This window comes from Nannobrachium achirus (genome assembly GCF_963921795.1).
Source record: "Nannobrachium achirus genome assembly, chromosome: 8".
In the NCBI taxonomy this organism is placed as follows: Eukaryota; Metazoa; Chordata; class Actinopteri; order Myctophiformes; family Myctophidae; genus Nannobrachium; species Nannobrachium achirus.
The window spans coordinates 29969518-29988909 of NC_137817.1; the positions used below are offsets into that span (position 1 = coordinate 29969518).

General features: G+C 42.4%; 1 protein-coding gene across 2 annotated transcripts in view; it reads right to left on the reverse strand.

Annotated features, from left to right (window-relative positions):
• The window catches only part of cux1b (cut-like homeobox 1b), an 81528-nt gene extending 62136 nt beyond the window's left edge, over positions 1-19392 (reverse strand). For both annotated transcript variants that reach the window (XM_080732114.1, XM_080732113.1), the window contains exon 1: positions 19325-19392. In XM_080732114.1, the coding sequence (XP_080588240.1) occupies positions 19325-19387 (63 nt within the window). In that variant the 5' untranslated portion in view covers positions 19388-19392. The remainder of the gene's footprint in view (positions 1-19324) is intronic.

The following is a 19392-nucleotide window of genomic DNA, read 5'->3' on the forward strand; positions in this document are numbered from 1 at the left end:
AATCAGTCATTACGATGCCATCAAGGCCTCCCAAAATAAATTTTAGTCGACTAAATCAACTGTAGATTTATAGTCGCCTAAAATCGTATATTTAGTCGACTAAAATTACACTAAAACTAATACTTTTCAGGTGACTAAATTATGACTAAAACTAAATGACATTTTATTCAAAAGACTACGACTAAAACTAAATCAAAGTTTGCTGTCAAAAACAACACTGGAAGGAAGCTGGTCATTAAGGCTACATGATGAGGAGAATATATGAAATTAAACATGTCCGATTGGATATGTGGTGATATTGTGCGGGACAATTTCTGCAGAAAATAGCAGATCTACAAGCTCACAATGTGTCACAACATGAAACATTGTGAGCTTACACAACAACAGCCATCAAAAACAATAACAGCTTAACCCAAAGACCTGAGGCCAATTCTACAAATGACTTCTAAATCAGTAGTTCACACACTTTCAAGACTTTTAAAAAATGTTAAAAAATTGCAGATGTACAAGTTGGTAACGCGTCACTTTGTGCCCCACTTGAATAGCCAAAGCAAAATCTAATCTAAAATGCTTCCCTGGTTTTATTGGGTTAAACAGCACGTGTTACTAAACATGAGTCATGAATCTAGTAAAGAGTTACTCACTATGCAAAATGCCAACGTAACCATTATATCAATTATCAACACGGTTAACGCTAGCTTTATACGAGTACCTTTATTACGATGCACGTCATTATAATCATTATTGTTATTGTCATCACCTGTGTGTGAGCTGTGTAATTTCCCAGACATTAAGCTGTGTGTGTGTGTGTGTGTGTGTGTGTGTGTGTGTGTGTGTGTGTGTGTGTGTGTGTGTGTGTGTGTGTGTGCGTGTGCGTGTGCGTGTGCGAGAGAGAGAGAGAGAGAGAGAGAAACAACAAAGCCATAACCTGAATTTGGAAGTTTGGAGTTGGTGAAAGTAATGAAAAATACCCCCTAGAATTACTCTGGATATCTGGTCCCCCAACAGAAACATTTCACCATAGTGTTATTTTAGCATAAATGTTCTTGATATTACTTTATCTAATTGTCTTCCGTTCCGATAGATTTCTAGATTGCATTGAATTCAATGCTATGTGTTGACAAGCTTGTCCTTGCAAATGTCTGCGTAGCAAACAATGCTAAGCTCGCATTGGACGATCGCATTTTGGGGTGGGGCTTAGCGAAGGGTCCATTTCTCATGTTCCGGTACATGGCCGTAAAAAGACACCTTTCTTATATTGTGGGAGGAACTCATTGGCATATCATTGGCAGAGAAAAAGTGGTAAAAAGCAACAAAAGAAATGTGCATCTGGAGCATCTAAACATTGGTAAACTAAAACCTGCATGCTGACAATCTGACATACTATGTGCATGGTCCAGATCAGAAGTATGTCTGTCAAGGTTGTCTCTATTCTTATGTTGTCTCAGGCTCCTGGCTTTATGAAATTCTGACATTCTCGCATCACTGGCATTTGGAATGCGTTTGTGGAAAATCATATCACAGTGATGAAAAAGGTAAAATGTGATACGTATTGCATCCATACTGGCAATCAGCAGCAACAAGGATAATGTTGAGCATCCTAAAAATATAACCATGTTCTGCTCTAGTATTGCAGGGAACAGTCTATTGTGCATATGAGACCATGTAGAGAGGTTTGCAATGCTATATACTTGCACTAACAAACCGTGCTTGGCTTGGTTTACTGGACTGGCCCCCAAGAAGCAGTTCCTGTCCTGGTTCGTTTGGTTGTCTGGTCAGATGTAAAGACTATTGGAACAGATTGCCAACACTCCCTAGAGAAATTGCAACACTCACTGACTCGGCCAAGAAGTCTCTCACACACTCTCAAATGCGCATAACACATGTGCACACATGGTGTTGTAGACGCACACATAGTGTGTAGACACAAACACACACACACAGAGAGAGAGAGAGAGAGAGAGAGAGAGAGAGAGAGAGAGAGAGAGAGAGAGAAAGAGAGAGAAAGAGAGAGAGAGAGAGAGAGAGAGAGAGAGAGAGAGAGAGAGAGAGAGAGAGAGACCCCTTCTACAATGTACTCTGCACTGAAAATGAATCCATGTAAAACCTTGACAACCTAAACAATGTAAATAACAGAAATAATTAGTAATTTCAATTTGGGTTCACCTCTGTGCGCAAAGGTGGAGGCGGATGGGCAAGGAGGGTTGCGAGCTTATGAGAAACAACTAAAACAAGACCTTAAAACCTGGCGAAAACAGTTGCGTGCATTAGCGGAAGATGACGATAAAGGAAATCATTAAATGGAAAACAATAAATTAATTTCTGAAAAGCCTACACATACACAGCCTTAAAACATGGCAAAAACAGTTGCGTGCATTAGCACAAGATTAGATGAGGATAAAGGAAATCATTAAATGGAAAACATAAAATTAACTTCTGAAAAGTCTTCTAAGCCTACACTATAGCCTACAAAAAACTAGTGGAACCGCAATCTTGCGACACGTGAATAATTGTGGTTGTAGTCTACTTGTAAACAATAACACTGACAATATAAATCCTTAGTCTAGTTGTGGGAAGAAAAGATTCATGGCCTCAAATAACTTTTAAATATCTTGCAATTGGCGACGAGTCTCTTACTAAATCGGCAAGAGTGCCTCTCATTCTCAATACATAAAGGCTAAGCTATATAACCTCTCCATCATCAGCAATAGACCATATTCACACCGTGGCCATCTTGGATCACATGACTTCCTGGGGTAGCAGCCTGCACAAGCCTGCATTACAAACCATTGTGAACAATAGAGCGATGATCCCAAAATATGACTTATATTCAACCAATTTATTTTTACCAAATTGACAAATGGGCAGATGACAAAATCAACATCCCCAAAATTATTAAATAGAAGGGTATTATCCACAATATTCATGGTAGTTAGGTTGCAGTGTTACTCTGTACAAAGACTTGCTACAGTATGCAGACTAGTGCTTGCTCTGCCTTCATATTGTTAATATTACAACCTTTTCTTGAAAAACGGATGCTGAAATAAAAATAATGTTTCGAAAATATTTTATAAAAAAATATTGCTTCATACATGTGTTTCTATTCAAAAATGACCACAAAAAGCGTAAAATAATGATAAAATAATCATTTTGGCCGTTATCGGACCGACACTGTTTACATTCTAGTCTTTTAGACTAGCATCCTTTTTTCAAGAAAAAGTTGACTATAGCTCCTTTAATATGATAGTGGAGCAAGCACTGCACAGATAGCAAGTCTTTTTTACACAGTAAGGTTGCAGCCTAACTACCATGAATATTGTGGATAATACCCTTCTATTTAATCATTTTGGGGATGATGATGTTGTCATCTGCCCATTTATCAATTTTGTAAAAATAAATTGGTTGAACAGAACTCATATTTTGGGACCATCACTCAATTGTTCACAATGGTTTGTAATGCAGGCTTGTGCAGGCTGCTACGCCAGGAAGTCATGTGATCCAAGATGGCCGCGGTGTGAATATGGTCTATCCACAAGTTTCCGCGGGAGTTTACTGGAGACCATCGGGACCAAACTTCCGGGTTTAACAGCAGACATACAAGCTCACGTCGCGTCGCAGATGCAACCCGTTGTGAGCTTGTAAATCGGCGCCGGAAGCTCGATGCAGACGTCTGCGCAATGCACTATGGGGCGTTGGAAACTCGTGGATAGTCAGTGGTGCGTGTTCCCACAATCCCAAGCCCCCACCGTTGCGCTTAGGTTCACCGGGAAATACGCGATCGCAGGAGTGACTCTCTCCACTCCACCAGTGAGGTAACAATACCAATCACTGAAAGCATTCACAGGCAACAAATCCCATTACACTCACCATCAGAATTATCCGTGGTGGTGAGCCTTCATAATGTCTACATCAATGTGAACGTTCATCTACTTCCATCTTAAATTCCTACCACGTGTGCATGTGCAGACAGAGAGAGAGGGCCCTCTATCCGACTAATTCACTCTAATTACTCTAATGAGCCACAGGTGATGATACATGAGATTGATTAATTAAGAAGGAGGCTCCAATCAGGCGTGACTGATTATGGTGATCACATCCAGGGCGGACTAAACGAGATAACTGGAGACGGGTGCGCTTTAATTGAGGTATCAAAAACTTGTGGTGGAATTCCTCGAGCCCTCCCCCCATCGCCGATGCAGAGATAGATAGGCTGCGAGGAATGACAACAAAAAACCTGTTGTTGTGTATACAACATTAAGCTAATCTGATAGCCTCCCTCGGCTGCCAAGGTGAGTGGGAGAGAGGACAGAAGACCACACACGAGTTTAGCCACCTTACATTACAAACAGGGCATTTGATACATGAGAGAACGCATCTATTAGCTGCTCTCCTTGAGTCACACAGAGTAATCTACTACATCCCTATAGTCCATAATACACAATGTGTTTTAAAACGGGTGCATCCCCCCATTCCGACATGCTGCCATTCCGACATCCCCTCATTCCGACACTAACCCTATACCTAGTATATGGAAGTGCCGCCACTCAGACAATTAGAAGTCAATGTCGGAATGGCAGCATGTCGGAATGGAGAGCAGCCCCCGTTTTAAAACACTATTGAATGCATGTAGTACAGTAGGATTGGGAGCATACCAAGTACCTATGTTTTCTTCCAGAACTCTGTTCCTTCAACCCGACATATGGCTGACAGAACAGGTGTGAGGTGACATAGGCAATTAGGCATCACCCTGTGGGATTATTAATCCAAAGAAAGGAATCGTGCTCTTAAGGCACCTAGGCACAACAGTGCATTGCGGGTTTGAGTCCCGTTCCCGACGATCTTTTAATGCATGTCTCTCCCCGCCTCTCTCCCCCGGTTCCTGTCTATCTAATCTACACTATAGACCCCAAAAATCTTAAAAAAAAATAAAAATAAAAGAATTATAATAATTTAGCTGTGTTGTAGTAAGAACACTAAATTCGTCTGTGTGCACTACAGAATGAGAGGGGCTTTTTTTCTTCATAGCCCCTGCCTGCACTCAGCGGCGTGACACAAATGCTGTCGAACGGATGAAGTTTCCGTCTTTACAGTGCGGTCCCTAATCTCCCCCTTTATCTCCGACAAGTCTGAAGCTGTTATGTGGTTATGATAGTAAACAGTCAAAAGGCGTCTGGAAAGAGGTCTTATCTACAATCTTGGAGGCCCACCTTTCACAAGCCCCCTCCACCACCTCCAGCCTCCCCATATCCCCTTTCCATCTCCTAGGCAGCCGTGTGCCGTGCTCTGTGTGCCCAACCCGCTCGCTGTGTGTGTGTGGGGGGTGGAGCTGTGGCGGTGGCAGCTCAGTCAGGAGCGACAGCCACGCTTGCTACAATGACACGGTACATGATCACAGATCACAGGAACGCCCCCTCAAAACACAACACAACGGCAGCGAAGATAAGAGACTACAATCCTGCACTGCCGTGCCTGCCTCCCTGTCTGGCTTCCTTCCTCTAACAACGCAGGGTGCACGATTCCAAAATGTGCCAGCAGGAAGACTGTTTACAAACCTCACGGGGTTGAAGAAGCACGATGTACCCGAGCTGATTCTCTGCCTCTGCGTTGCTTCTCACCTGGGAGGAAAACCAGCGAACTTGTCCTTCTACCGCAACTCCGCAAGCATTCACAATTGTTATGCTGAAACAGTTTGATGCGTTTAGGTGCATGTTGGGGTGGAGCAGGGGGGGGGGGTCATTTCCCCGATGTCTAACATGACTCTCAATGGTCCCTGAACATTTTGAAGAAAAATAAATATCTTCTACAACAGATCCATATCTACCAGCCGCCCAGGAGATGTAAAGACTCACCTCAACAATGCCATTTCAAACCCAGATCAGATCTTACTTTTTTGCTTTTTACACACACACACACACACACACGCACGCACGCACGCGCTAGTGGTCGTTTTATCTCGCTAACATTCAAGCCCTAACTTCACTGAAGCCTGCTAAGGGCTATTAATTATTTTTTATGCCTGAGCCATTCTCTGAGGAGAGGTTGCAGAGGCCTAAGCCTTGGCCCAACAACAAACATAATACGGAGAGCGCCTGTGGTTCGGAGGAAGCATCTTTTTTGGGGGGTTTAATATTACCTAGAGGCCGGTGTTACCAGACGGTGAATGGTGTGTGGAGTGTGCACAGAGAAGAGGGGAACAGCATGGCGATATGCTGGGGTGTAATGCGTTGGTGAAAGGGCAACATTTTTCATCCCTGCGTTTACAGGGTGGAACGGCTGGGATATTGAGATCTGAGATAGGATCAGAGGGTAGTGAGCTGTTTCAGCTCCGATAAAGGCTGTGCATTACAAAACAGAGCACAGATAGAGATGGAGAAAGAAAAAGAGAGCAAGGCCCCCCAAAAATTACAAATCGCACAAGAGAGAAGGACAGAGGGAGTGGGGGGTATCACACTTCTCATCCCTGAATTAATGCCTCCATTCTGCCAGGAAGCTATTCGGTGCCACCGAGTGGAGATTGGGGGATGAATGCACAGATATGAGGCAAAAAAATGGAAACTGCGATCATGGAGGGGCAATAGGGATTAATCAGGTCTGGAAGAGAAATGGCGCTCTCAGGGAGCTAGAGCACACAAGCCTGGGTCCAAAACGACTCAATCATCCAATTGAAATCAGTGGTATTAGCCTGCATGTTATCAGAGGTACAGGCAATCATCACTGACAAGAACACAGGTGCAGGGCTGCAGGCTAACTCACTGCTTCCACTCGTCATTTATCTTTTAATGTTTTACTCTTAATGTTTTCTCTAATAAAGTTGTTTATTCTTAGTTTTCTCATTCTCCCATGTAAAGCGTCTGGGTACTTACTTTGAGATGTTATTATCATCCCAAATAACAGCAAGCCTACGTGACTAGGTATATAGATCACAAACCTCTGCATCATACAAATAAAATCTGACCGAAACTGACCCTTGTTAACCTTTAACTTTTGAAGATGTACCAGTGACTGAAATTATTATTAACTTCTTCTGGCGTCAGTGTGGTTGTGAAACTGCTACAGGAACCCAGTGTAGCCAAATGTATTCTTTGGGAGTACATTATGGAGACCAGCATCCGCCACTCTGGTCAGTAGGAAAACTTAATTTCCTACATGCACTGGAGAGGTTGGGAATACATGTCCCTGTCCCACCCATTGTGCAATACCCCTTAGAACGGGTACACATTATGGTGTATCATTATTTTATGCTTTAACTATTGAAAAATAGCAGATATACAAGCTCACGGTGCCGCGCTGCGAGCTTGTAGATCTGCTATTTTTGAAAAATCGTGAAAATTAGAATTTTGACCCGATTCTATAAGTGTCTTTTGAATCCTTCTAAGATTTTTAGAAAAACCTATGTTTCTATGTCAGCAATCTGGCTTAGCCATCGTCAAAGAAAAGGTCCTTTTCACTTAACTGGAGCTCAGTTAGTCTGTTCTTGAGAGACTACTATGTCAGTGGTACTGGTTCTCAAACCTTTTCATGTGAAGGACCCCCAAAATTATATTTATTTGGCCACGGACACCCATCCCAAAACATTTAGTTCCAGGGACCACCCAGAAGCAAAATTTGAGTTCGCTTTGAAAATACATATATTCAAAGATTTGCACACATTTTCACGACTTTAAAAAAAATAGCAGATCTACAAGCTCGCAGCGCAGCGTGAGCTTGTAGATCTGCTATTTTTCACTGGTTAAAGCATTCAATAATTCTAGGCCTAAATGGGTTGAGATCTAGATCTAGGCGCATCGCGTTTCAATTTGTGCCCCCACTTTCCTTCGCTTCCTTCACTCTAACTCTTGACTAACAGCTCTCGTCATTTGTTCCTACTACTTCTTCATTGGGTTTTTGGGCGGTTGGCATCCTTATTTCTTTCATTACTGCCACCTGTTTTGAGTGCCACTACTTACAATATATCCAACAAACAAACATTTTTTTTATATAAATATTATATTCCAAGTTCTCCCCATGTTATCCTCTGCAGCACTAATTATCTTTTTAAAAGTCACCTCTTCAACCCCCAACTCATGCCATGCCATTTCTTTCCCTTTGGTAGCAGCTAGTCAGCTACACTTCATAATAGCATATTCCACAGACTCCTCCCCTTGGCAATGATCACATAAACCTGTAGGGTGTTTGCCAAATGCCAATCAAACAGTGTTTTATTTAATGCCGTTTCTCAGTCATAACCTTGTTATGATGATGACCTCATTCCTGCTTACCATACTGCACCTTCTGTTCTCACTCAACTTTCTTTATTAAATTCAATGAAGAAAAGATGACTTACTTCTCCTCCATCCCAACATTACAACCATTGGTCCATAATATGGCAAAACCCATATTTGTCCCTTTGATGCTCATAAAAAGGGGTTCCCTGATGTCATCAGCATATGCCCATATATGGTGTTATGGACAACTGGAGTGAATCTCTATATACGGGTGCGTATGGATCGGCGGTTCTGGACAACCGCCTATCCAACCGGATCGACACCGGGCACCACACTCCCTTGGATCCTCGCAGATGTGCACGCCGAAGCTGAAGTGGGTCGGTCTTGTATGGGCATGCCCATATTGGGCATAGCAGTCGGATGGGCAGTTATGGACAACAGCCTATCAGACTGACTTGACCACGGGTAAGGCACTCCCTCGGGCCGACAGCGAGTTTGTCTGTCGGTCGGATGGTTATTGACATACAGTAAGTGTACTACAAACGCACAAACACACGGACAGAAAGAGAGATTTCACAAATTTTTGTAAGATATTCTATCTATATATTTTCTTCTTGCCTTTTTTTGGGAGGGGGGAGAATTATTTCTTTATTTAGGCAGGATAGCAGAGAGAGGACATTGAGGGCAGAGAGGGGGAAGGGGACATCAGGACATTGCGATTGTGGTCGACTCACTATCTGGTCAGCCAACACCGTTTCATGTTGATTTTAGACGATATGTCAGAGAAACAGTGAGAACAAGATGAGCATAGCTAATCCAAACAGTAATGACAGAATAATTAGCCAGCAGCGCTGGTCCAAGTAATGAGTAATAATTATATCATTTATTCTGTGTCAAGAGAATGTGATATGAAGCCCGCACAATGAAGAAGATGAATTGAGCACGGAGGGAAGTAGGCTGGAGCATGTGTAAGGGCTCAGTCTCTTGTCTTTTGATTGATCCAAACATCAAAGGGACCACTAGAGTAATGGGGAGAGAGTGAAGGACAGCTAAAAGCTATTCAGAGGCTTCGCTGCATAGAATGACTTGACCTATTCCACACAGCCTACGCAAGTACGCATCAAAACCATCAAAATCACAATCAATAGATATAGACCAAAATGGTCAACTCGACAAACCGCGCTGAAACGTCAAACCTCCTCAAAACTCCCGGCCGAGTGTCAGATGATAGGCTAGTGAAGGCTACACACAGCTTATCATTACCATCAGATAAAGAGAAGCTAAAACACGGAGCCCAATCCTTTCATGTCTCGTGACAGTCACCGCAGCCTGTAAAGCAAGGGTCTTCAACAGGGGGTCTGGGACCCCTATGGGGTCCTCAGAGTTACTACAAGGGGTCCTCCAAGTCTTTGTGTGATAGGATTGTTTTTTTCTCCTTTTTTATATTAACCACTTGAACCCTAGCGTCCATATTCGGAGACCTTTTGCCAAAAATAGCAGATCTACAAGCTCACAACGCCTTGCGCTGCGAGGCGTCGGCAAAGAGCTTGTGTAGAGGGGGAAAAGAGCAGACTAACTACAGAGTGAAAGGTAAAGTTTATTAAGTATTAACGGTTCAATAATCCAAAATACACTGATGATGGTGCTGTCATTGTGCTCTCAAAAGATGAAACTATATAATGGAAATCTATTGACAGGTTGTGGGGGTCCTTGCTTTGTCTCTCAACTAAGGGGTCCTTGGACTGAAAACGTTGAAGACCCCTGCTGTAAGGCATTCCTTCAGTCTGCCGCTCAGATAGTTTTATGGCAGAAGGCGGCCAATCAACTATTCAGGGCTGTTCTGCAGTGTTTGTCTTATTTCACAGTTTACACACTGTTTTATAGGTAGTCATTATGGTCACCATGGTGATGCCATACATTTTTTATGGTCTTTTGGTCTGAGGGCAGCAAGTGAAATAAACAAAACAAAACACACACGAAAACAAAGACGCACGAAAAACACACTCCTGTGAAAAATTCCCTCTCCCCCTCCCTCCCTCCCTCCCTCCTTCTCACTCGCTCTGTCTTTATCAGCCTCTCTGCGTGCCTGCCTATCTCCCAACCTTCTACTTCTATTCATGTGAAACGAGGATAGCCAAACTGACTCTGGTCCTCTCCCATGTTCCACATCTGGAGTTGATCAGAGGGGCTCCTGGACGTTCAGGCCTCTAGGCCTATTAATAACCATAAGACTGAACCCAGGGTCAGACAGCAGTCAGCGGATGGGCCCATGTCTACTAAACAGATAAAACCAACAGTCCCCTCCCCCTCGCCTACGTTGTAGACAACTCTCACTCGTGAAACACTTAGAAGCGAGGGTGGAGAGTTCAGTGACGAACGGCGAATAAAGTGCTTTTAATCTCTGGGGCACTCAGCATTCCATATGGAAACTAGTCACCTTGCCCCCTTTGCTGACACAAAAATCAGGAACACAATTGATTCTCAAGACGTGAGAAGTCAAGAAACTCAAGATCTACAGTTCAGCAGCCTTGTACAGACATCTGCAAAACATTTTCTTCTTTAAAAGAAAAAGAAAAGTGTTAAAGGCTATGGAGAAGTGCCTAGGCTAATTGTGAAACCATTTTCTGTGTCAGGGCTTCTTTAGCTGCCCGCATTCTGTATCCCTTCTCTCAATGTTCTGTCCACACAAGTTCAAGTTCAAGGCAGCTAGTCCTATTAAAGAGAAGACAGATGGCAAAGTCATCATCTGTTTGCTCCAAAAGGTTAGCCCAGTCAGACAGTTCAGGTCACACCAGGGTCTGAAGGGTCAGACCACCTCTGAACCTTGGCTCTAGTCTGACAGCTGTTCGGGGTCAAAGGTCAGGGAGGGGTTAAAGGTATCGTCTGAGGACATCAAACATTAGAACAGAAATTAGCACTGCGTCATTTCTAGATAATTACCCATGTATCGAGTGGATATATATAGGCCTCCTAGACGCAGATCAGCTAGTCCAGGGGTGTTCAATAGGGGGTCCAGGACCCCTAGGGGGTCCTCAGAGTTAATACAGGGGGTTCTCCAAATCTTTGTGTGATAGAATGTTTTTTCTCCTTTTTTATATTAACCACTTGAACCCTAGCGTCCATATTGGGAGAACTTTAGCCAAAAATAGCAGATCTACACTGCTGCGAGGCGTTGTGAGCTTGTAGATCGGCTATTTTCGGCAAAGAGCTTTGGTGTAGAGGGGAAAAAGAGCAGACTAAGTACAGAGTGAGAGTGTATTAAGTATTGACGGTTCAAGTGGTTAAATATCTATAACACAAATTGACATGAATCCAAAATACACTGATGATTGTGCTGAAACTATATGAACGATGAAACTATATGGAATCTATGAAATGGTTGTGGGGGTCCCTGCTTCATCTCTCTCTCTCAACTAAAGGGTCCTCGGCCTGAAAACGTTGAAGACCCCTGAGCTAGTCCTATGTACTCAATGTTGTTTGAGGCCTGGGCAATAATAATAGGAGCAAATGTATGTTAGTGGTTTTAATGGTCTAAACTTTAATCTACAGACTAGTATAAATTACATTGGGGCCATTACACTGAATGTGAAGCTAGTTCGCCGATGCAAATTAGGTTAATGAAATGTGTAGGCCTCGACTTCATATCAACTATATTTCCCCACAACATAAAAAAGGTACATATAGCCTAGGTATAACCTCCTACATCACTGAAAAGTAGACCAAGTTCACGCTGAATGGCTAGACGACTACAGCCTATACAATTATAAGCAAACTCCAGGAGGATTTTTAATGCAGACACACACAATTTCCATTCAATACAAAACATCCATCCAAATTAGAAGACACACACACAAACACACACACACACACCTGTGCATACAGGGCAGTTGAATCATCATAATCGGCGGTAGTTTTCTGCTGAGCCCAGCCAGCAGTCTGTGTTATTTTTAGAGGCTCGACACAGAAGCAGCCAGTCCAGTTACTCTGTGAGTTGGCAGCAGGACCATCGTGGCTCTCACAGCTTTTTAACAATCAAAATGGGAATGAGCTCAGTATAAACACTGAGGAGGTGGGGCGACGGTGACAGAAATAAGACTAGCTAAGATTTCCAACTCATTACAACTCCATTACTTAATATGAGGCTCTCGCCATTTAAGTTGGCGTGTATAAACACCCTCAGCAGCACTTAAAAATAGGAACAGTAAACTCACTGTTCAAGATACACCAGGATAAATATATCATGATATTTAACAAAGATCAGGCACTGAATACAACTCTGCATAATGGTATTTGGTAGTCATCAGATACAGACATGCACTAAAATCACTTTATGGCAATTTGCCATTTTTGCAGGGCTATTTATTTTGTATTTATTTGTCTGTTACCTGTTTTAATTTGTTACCGTTTGCTTTGATCAGGCTATTTACTTAAGAAAATTAAGATAGACTCAAGGTGACATTTAACTCCCAGTCCTTTTCCAACCTAGGCTGATGGTGAATAGCCATGAGGTGAAGTGAAAGACTAAAACTGCCAGCCTTGCATTATTAAAACAAAATACAAGCAGTTGCAAAACTGCAAATATCACAAAATGCCAGACAGGACCTGGGCCACAGGGGGAGGTTGTTCCCATCTTATTTGATTGATGCGTTGAGCCTAAAGGCCGGTTATGGATCCAGCAACTCAAGCCATGATTGGCATTGAAAATTACCCAGTGTGAGCTATTAGCAGATAGTGAGCCATATCATAATTCAATCCCTACGCCATCAAAGTGCACCAATATCATAATTCAATACCTGGACCATTAGCCTGGAGTCACCAATATCATAATTCAATCCTAAGGCCACCACTCCATGCCAATATCATAATTCAATACCTGGACCATTAAAAGCACACCAATAGGACTATTAGAATTCAATACTTGTGGTCAATGATCTAATAGACGGTGACACTGGAGTCGCAGACTGACATGGGATAAGGTCTACAGAGAACTAAATACTCAAGCCTTATTTAGCCAGATAACACTGAGATAAACAGCACTAAAATTAGGAAAGGCAAGCGGTTGACCTAGCGAGCTGAGCCAAAGGCATGGTGTCATCATGAAGTAGAGATGGAAACAAATGCACAATGACATGGCCTCTCGTGGGGAGATGTGCATATACAAATGTGCTGTGGTTGAAAGTATATGCATTAGTTTTACCTGCCAACACTTGCCTTGTACGGCTGAACAATACGTTAGGGCTACAACAGTTAACTGAACTAATCGGTTTGATTGATTACAAAAATCATTGATTTGAATAAAATAGATTTTGTTAAAGTATTACATTATTATGTTTTACAGGAGTACATACTGTATGTTGTGTGATATGGAAGTTAAGCTTATCATTATATAAACACAATAATTGTTTAGCTAACATCACTGACTGTCTTCTATCCTATGTCTGGACTCAAGTTTCAGTTGCTCGTCAATCTATTATTTATTAATTATAGGCTTGTCTACAAATAATACAATAATAATAAATACAACTTTTACAGGTCTTTACAGTAGTGTAAATTGGCTGTTAAGTCCTGCAACAGTTAAGGTCCTTCCTTACACACACAGTGGAAGTGTTTATTTTTATTTCAAACCCTTGTGTGAGTCACAAGTACACTGTATATAACATGAATATTACACACCACGACGATGGTGACTCATTTTCTTCTCTTTTTTAAACAAGTTGATTCTTCACTCACCACAGATAAAAGCATCAACCACCTGTATGAATGAGGCATCACAAACACATTTTAAGATTATATATTATATTCATTACTTTCACTTTAATCTGAGTGATCCATTTGAATCTACAGTATTTTAATGTAATAATAGGCAAGACAATAATCAATAGTTACACCTACACTATTTCATATATTATGGTAAGCTACATGATCGGATGTTACAAACAAATTTACCAACATTTCATTCCCCAATATTTCAACTTAAGTTCAACTTCTTTCAGAAAACCCCAGTTGGATCAGATACAGGACAATCACAGTATTTCCACATCTAAAATTCACAAGGTGGTTTATTATACAGAGGTGAAATCAAATAATTTTATCCCCTAATCACTTACTAATAATTGTTTTCACAATATTTAGCTAAATAAACATTTTACCCAAAATTGAGCAGCCTTAATGCCTAAGAAACTTTAATGTTGGGTTGAGTCTGATCTGACTTCAGACAGGCAAAGCTATTATTTTCCTACAGGACTACAGGCCTTTTGTTTGTGGAATAAAAGTATCAATTGGTTGTTACTCGTGCCAACTACAGTAATCTGAATCATGGCTCATAAATTAGGTTATACACGCCTAATTTATGAGCCAAAAACTCACCTAAAATTAACACAAAATATCCCTCTTTCCATTTAGACAAACATGTCAGTTAAATGTTTCTCATCTTTCATTTAAACATCAAGTGACATCCATCAAAATTCTATTCCCTGTAATAAAGTTTGTGTATATAAAGGGAAAATAATTACAGTTAAGAAATTCAGAGAATTATATTTTCTTGCAGATTTTGCGTCATATCACATTCACATCTACTACAGTAAGGAAGCCTGGCTCAGGCACAGCAGAAAGCAGGAGGAGGAGACTGAGCTGTGAGTGTGAGTTGAATCCACAGGGGAACATGGGCCTTCACTGTGTACCAGCGTTATCAGTGATGAGGTATAAGAAGTGCAGCTTATTTGGGTTTCTGGAGCCACAGCCTACCTCTCAGCCTCACTTGAGTGTTGTAACCTTCATAAGGGAAAAGTACAAGCTCTTTAGAAAACAGCATGACATAGTCTCAACCAGGCCTCAAGTAGACAGAAGAGAGAGACCAAAGACCTGACATGCACTCTCTCTCTCTCTCTCTCTCTCTCTCTCTCTCTCTCTCTCTCTCTCTCTCTCTCTGAGTCACGCTTAGTCGCTCACCAACCCCCCAACACACAGTGAAACCTCAGTCCCCATGCCAGGTTTTGTCACTGGGCAGAGAACTGGTTGGCTACAGTAAAACCATGACGTGATGCCCCCTTCCTCTATACTCCCCAAGCCTGTGCAGCAACAGAAGGGTAAAAATATCCCACCAGTGAGTCCAGACAACCAGCTCATAAATTAACACTAAAACTCCTGCAGACAACAGCGGCGACCAGCCGCTGAGAAATGTAAACTGCTCAGGTTACCACTAACCACAGATCTGGAATCAGCTTTCAAAACGATCCCTAAATTTACCCATTAGGACGTAGTGGATGAATAAATATAAATATAAAAAACGCAACTCTATATCTAGTTTTCATCCCAGTGACTTTTTAGCCATCTGTTGCAATGGTTAACTCTTTTTCTTAAATGGCTCTGGCGTGGTTTGTTCCAGGAAATATTATGAGGTGAGATGCAGGCTATTAGGCCTAAATTGGGAACAGGGACCAAGAAAAGCCTGTTTCTAATTTACGCGGCTTTCGCAAAAAATATAAAGTCTAGGACAGCATTCACAACCTGTGGGCCGGGGGCCGGGCCGCCGGGGCCCACTGGTGGGCTGTGAGGATATTGTAAGTGGACCCCCAAATAATAGCCAAAACACTACGATTTTAATGACATATAACATTCATATTTAAAAGATTTATGTACAAATAATGTCATGGTATCGTTTTTGTTTTTTAAATACAGATACATTTAACGTACACTATGTAAGTTCCATTGATCCAAAGCAGAACACAATCGATTGATTGATCACTAAAATAAAGATGCTCTGAAAATGCACACAGCGTCACAGCCCACCCATCTGACCACTAAACACGGCAGCTAAGTGGCCAGATGGGTAGACCGAACACTTTTGAGATGTTCAAGTGGGCCCTGATGATGATCCAGAAAATGTTGGGCACCACTGGTCTAGGAGTCACTGTGCTCGCCTTTTCATGAATGTGAGCCTGTTGGACTATATGAAGAGTGATCATCATTTCCAAATGGAAACACAATGTTCCAGGAACCTGCTGGACTAGGTCAAAGAAATTACAAATAATAATTTAAAAAATAAAAACAACAGGATAGTGAATGATGATCCCCTCTAAAGAAACTCAACGGTGTAATGGACAGACAGGGATTAGAGACGTTAAAGCCTCCTCCATCTGTAATTCACTGTCACCCTGCCATCATCTCTGATCCATTTTCTACTGAGTGAGACCTTGCTAAAAGCATCACTGTAACTCCCATTTGGGCATGTAATGGTGAAACACAAGCAAGCACACACACACACACACACACACACACACACACACACACACACACACACACACACACACACACACACACACACACACACACACACACACACACACAGTCTCTCTCTCTCTCTCACACACACACACACACACACACACACACACACACACACACACACACACACACACACACACACACACACACACACACACACACACACACACACACACACACACACACACACACACACACACACACACACACACACACACACACACACAAGTTGACAGCAGTTTCAAAGCACTCTCTGTCCTGCAACAACCATCCAGCTAGTTTCTTACAGAGGGAGCTGGTCCCAATGATCAAATGGGATTTTAATGAGTATGAGCAGTTTAAGCCTCAGGAATACACGCTACGTTGGCTTACAGCTATTGACATCTAGGCTGTGTTGGATTTTCATCATAAGAAAGAACAAACTAAAAGAACCTCTCATTTGCGGGCGCCTGTTACACCCAGAACACACACACAGACGTACAAATAAGCACGCACATGCTGTCCATTTGGTCAAAGTAAAAAGCAGCAGAAAAACAAGTTTGCAATTGGATGACAAACCCGTGTGCAGAGCAGACTGTGATGATCATATCATACCAGCCCAAGATTCTCCTCAGAAAACAGATGATAAAAAGAGATTATTCTCTGAAGGCTATCCTCTAGGAGCCTCTCGGTAGGAGGCAGAGTAAATAAGATGTCATCAATAATAGACAGCGAATGTTCTGAGCAGTGCTGCGCATACCAGCACACACACACACACACACACACACACACACACACACACACACACACACACACACACACTCTCGCACACGCGAGGAACATGTGCACGTGCACACACATACTTGACTGATTCCTATCCTGTAGACGGGCCTGCCAACCGCCAGCCTTTTCGCACACGCTCAGATTCACTGTCCTGACTAATCGCTTGTGATAGGGGCCTTTGCCATAATTACCCAGGGCCTTATCACAAACTTATGTGATGCATTTTTCATGTCTAGGCTGCTGGCAGTGCCTTCACTGCTCTGGCAGTCAATCTATGAAAATGCCTGATCTCAGACAAATTTACACACACCAGTTCAAACAGGGGGAAGCGGGTGCAAGCAAGCTAAAGGTCCATGGAGGGGAGAGGGTTGAGACTAGGCATCAGAAAGAGAGACAAGACACACAGTACACAGATAAGTCCCATATTTCCTCATAAAGCATTATTAAAAAGCAAGGAGGACAAAGTATAATCAAATAAATAGACCCGAAGCCTTGATGATTGTGGTGTTAATGTAACACTAATAAGACTGCTGACAACACTTGTTAAATGTCCTTTGTCTACCCTCTGCTGAGGCCACCATGACCCAAATAAAAGTTCAAATCCTACGCCCATGGAATTCACAGAATAATGTAAGATTAATGAGGCTACCCTACATAATACAATGTAATGTTTTGACAATAGAAACTGGCCTAAAGCCCCTAATATTCACAAATCGAGCCTCCCAATGCATTATGCAAAGTTGAAATGTCAGGAATACACAATAGATCCACTGTGTACAATTCTCTGTTATAGGTCACTCAAGCTATTATATATACAGTAGCTATATTATTCACATAGTGAACAGGCCTATTCCTTATAGCCTTTGCTGGGGCTATGGGATCATCGAGACGCCTCCGTGCATGACGTGCGCGCAGTGCCGGAACATTTCTTTGACTTCTTTATCAAAACAAGGTCGTGTTCTTTCTAAAAAAACGCTTTGTGTCAGCACAGTGGCTGTCCCGTCCACCTCCACTCAGACGTGGCACCGTCTGTAGAAACGTTAGCACCAAAGTGTATAATTGAGCGGTGCAAAAGAAGCTGCTTTGGCGAAACAACACAAAAATGGCTGTTGATAAAACCATCGTCACCATTCCGACGTAAATATAAACACTTATTTAACCAAGCGGTTCCCAATCTTATCAGCTCGAGACCCAAAAGAGACATTATTACTAGACGCTTGCCCGGGACCCAAACTAGTGGGTATAGCAGATCTACAAGCTCACAGCGCGGCGCGGCGCGACGCACTGTGAGCTTGTAGATCGGCTATTTTCACTACTTCTTAAACGTTTGTTTTCTAATTCATGGAATTTCTTTTATTCATTCGTTAAATTACAGCTTTTTTGGGAATGTTTTTTGAAAATGTTTTGAAATAACAATTAAAACAACAAAATGTAGGTAGCAAAAAAATTAAGGGACCCATAAAAATGTGTCCGCGAGCCACAAACGGGTCCCGACCCAGTGTTTGGGAACCAGCGCTTTAACCGAACGTTAGCCAACTAATAGCCCGCTAATGTTTTCATTTGTGGCGACTAAAAACTTGAACAAATTGACAGTAAAAAGCAACAACACAAGCAGAAAGCAGGCATTGCAACGTCCTGCCTGTCTGTGTGGACGGTGTCACCACAGCGCCACCGTAATGAGAGTCGCACTTATTTTCCCCCAAATTATCCAACCTTGCAGCGCTAAAGCGTCGGGCTAACTACGGCTACTTGATTCTGTATAAAGTTAAACAAGATTTCCCCCGGGTAGAAATCATCAAAAACGTCCACAAACAACAATCATTCGCTCCGTGTGGCGCATCCCCGCGGCATCGCCCCGGCTGCGAGTCGTAGTGTCCGATCGATGTGAATTGAACAAAGAGGATCAATTTCTGATCAGCAAAGAGAGCCACTTTCATCAATGTGAGGAGAGCTCTTGAATTCTCTTCCAAAACACCCAACAGAGCGTCCACCGAAAACGCAAAACACCGACCGCGATCGACAAAACACACCTCAACTAAACACAAAGCGGACGCTTAGAGAGGAATGCGACTGACCTGTAGTTGTTGTAAATCAAAACGCTTCCAATATTGAAACATCGATCCTGCATTGGCCGCCATCTTGA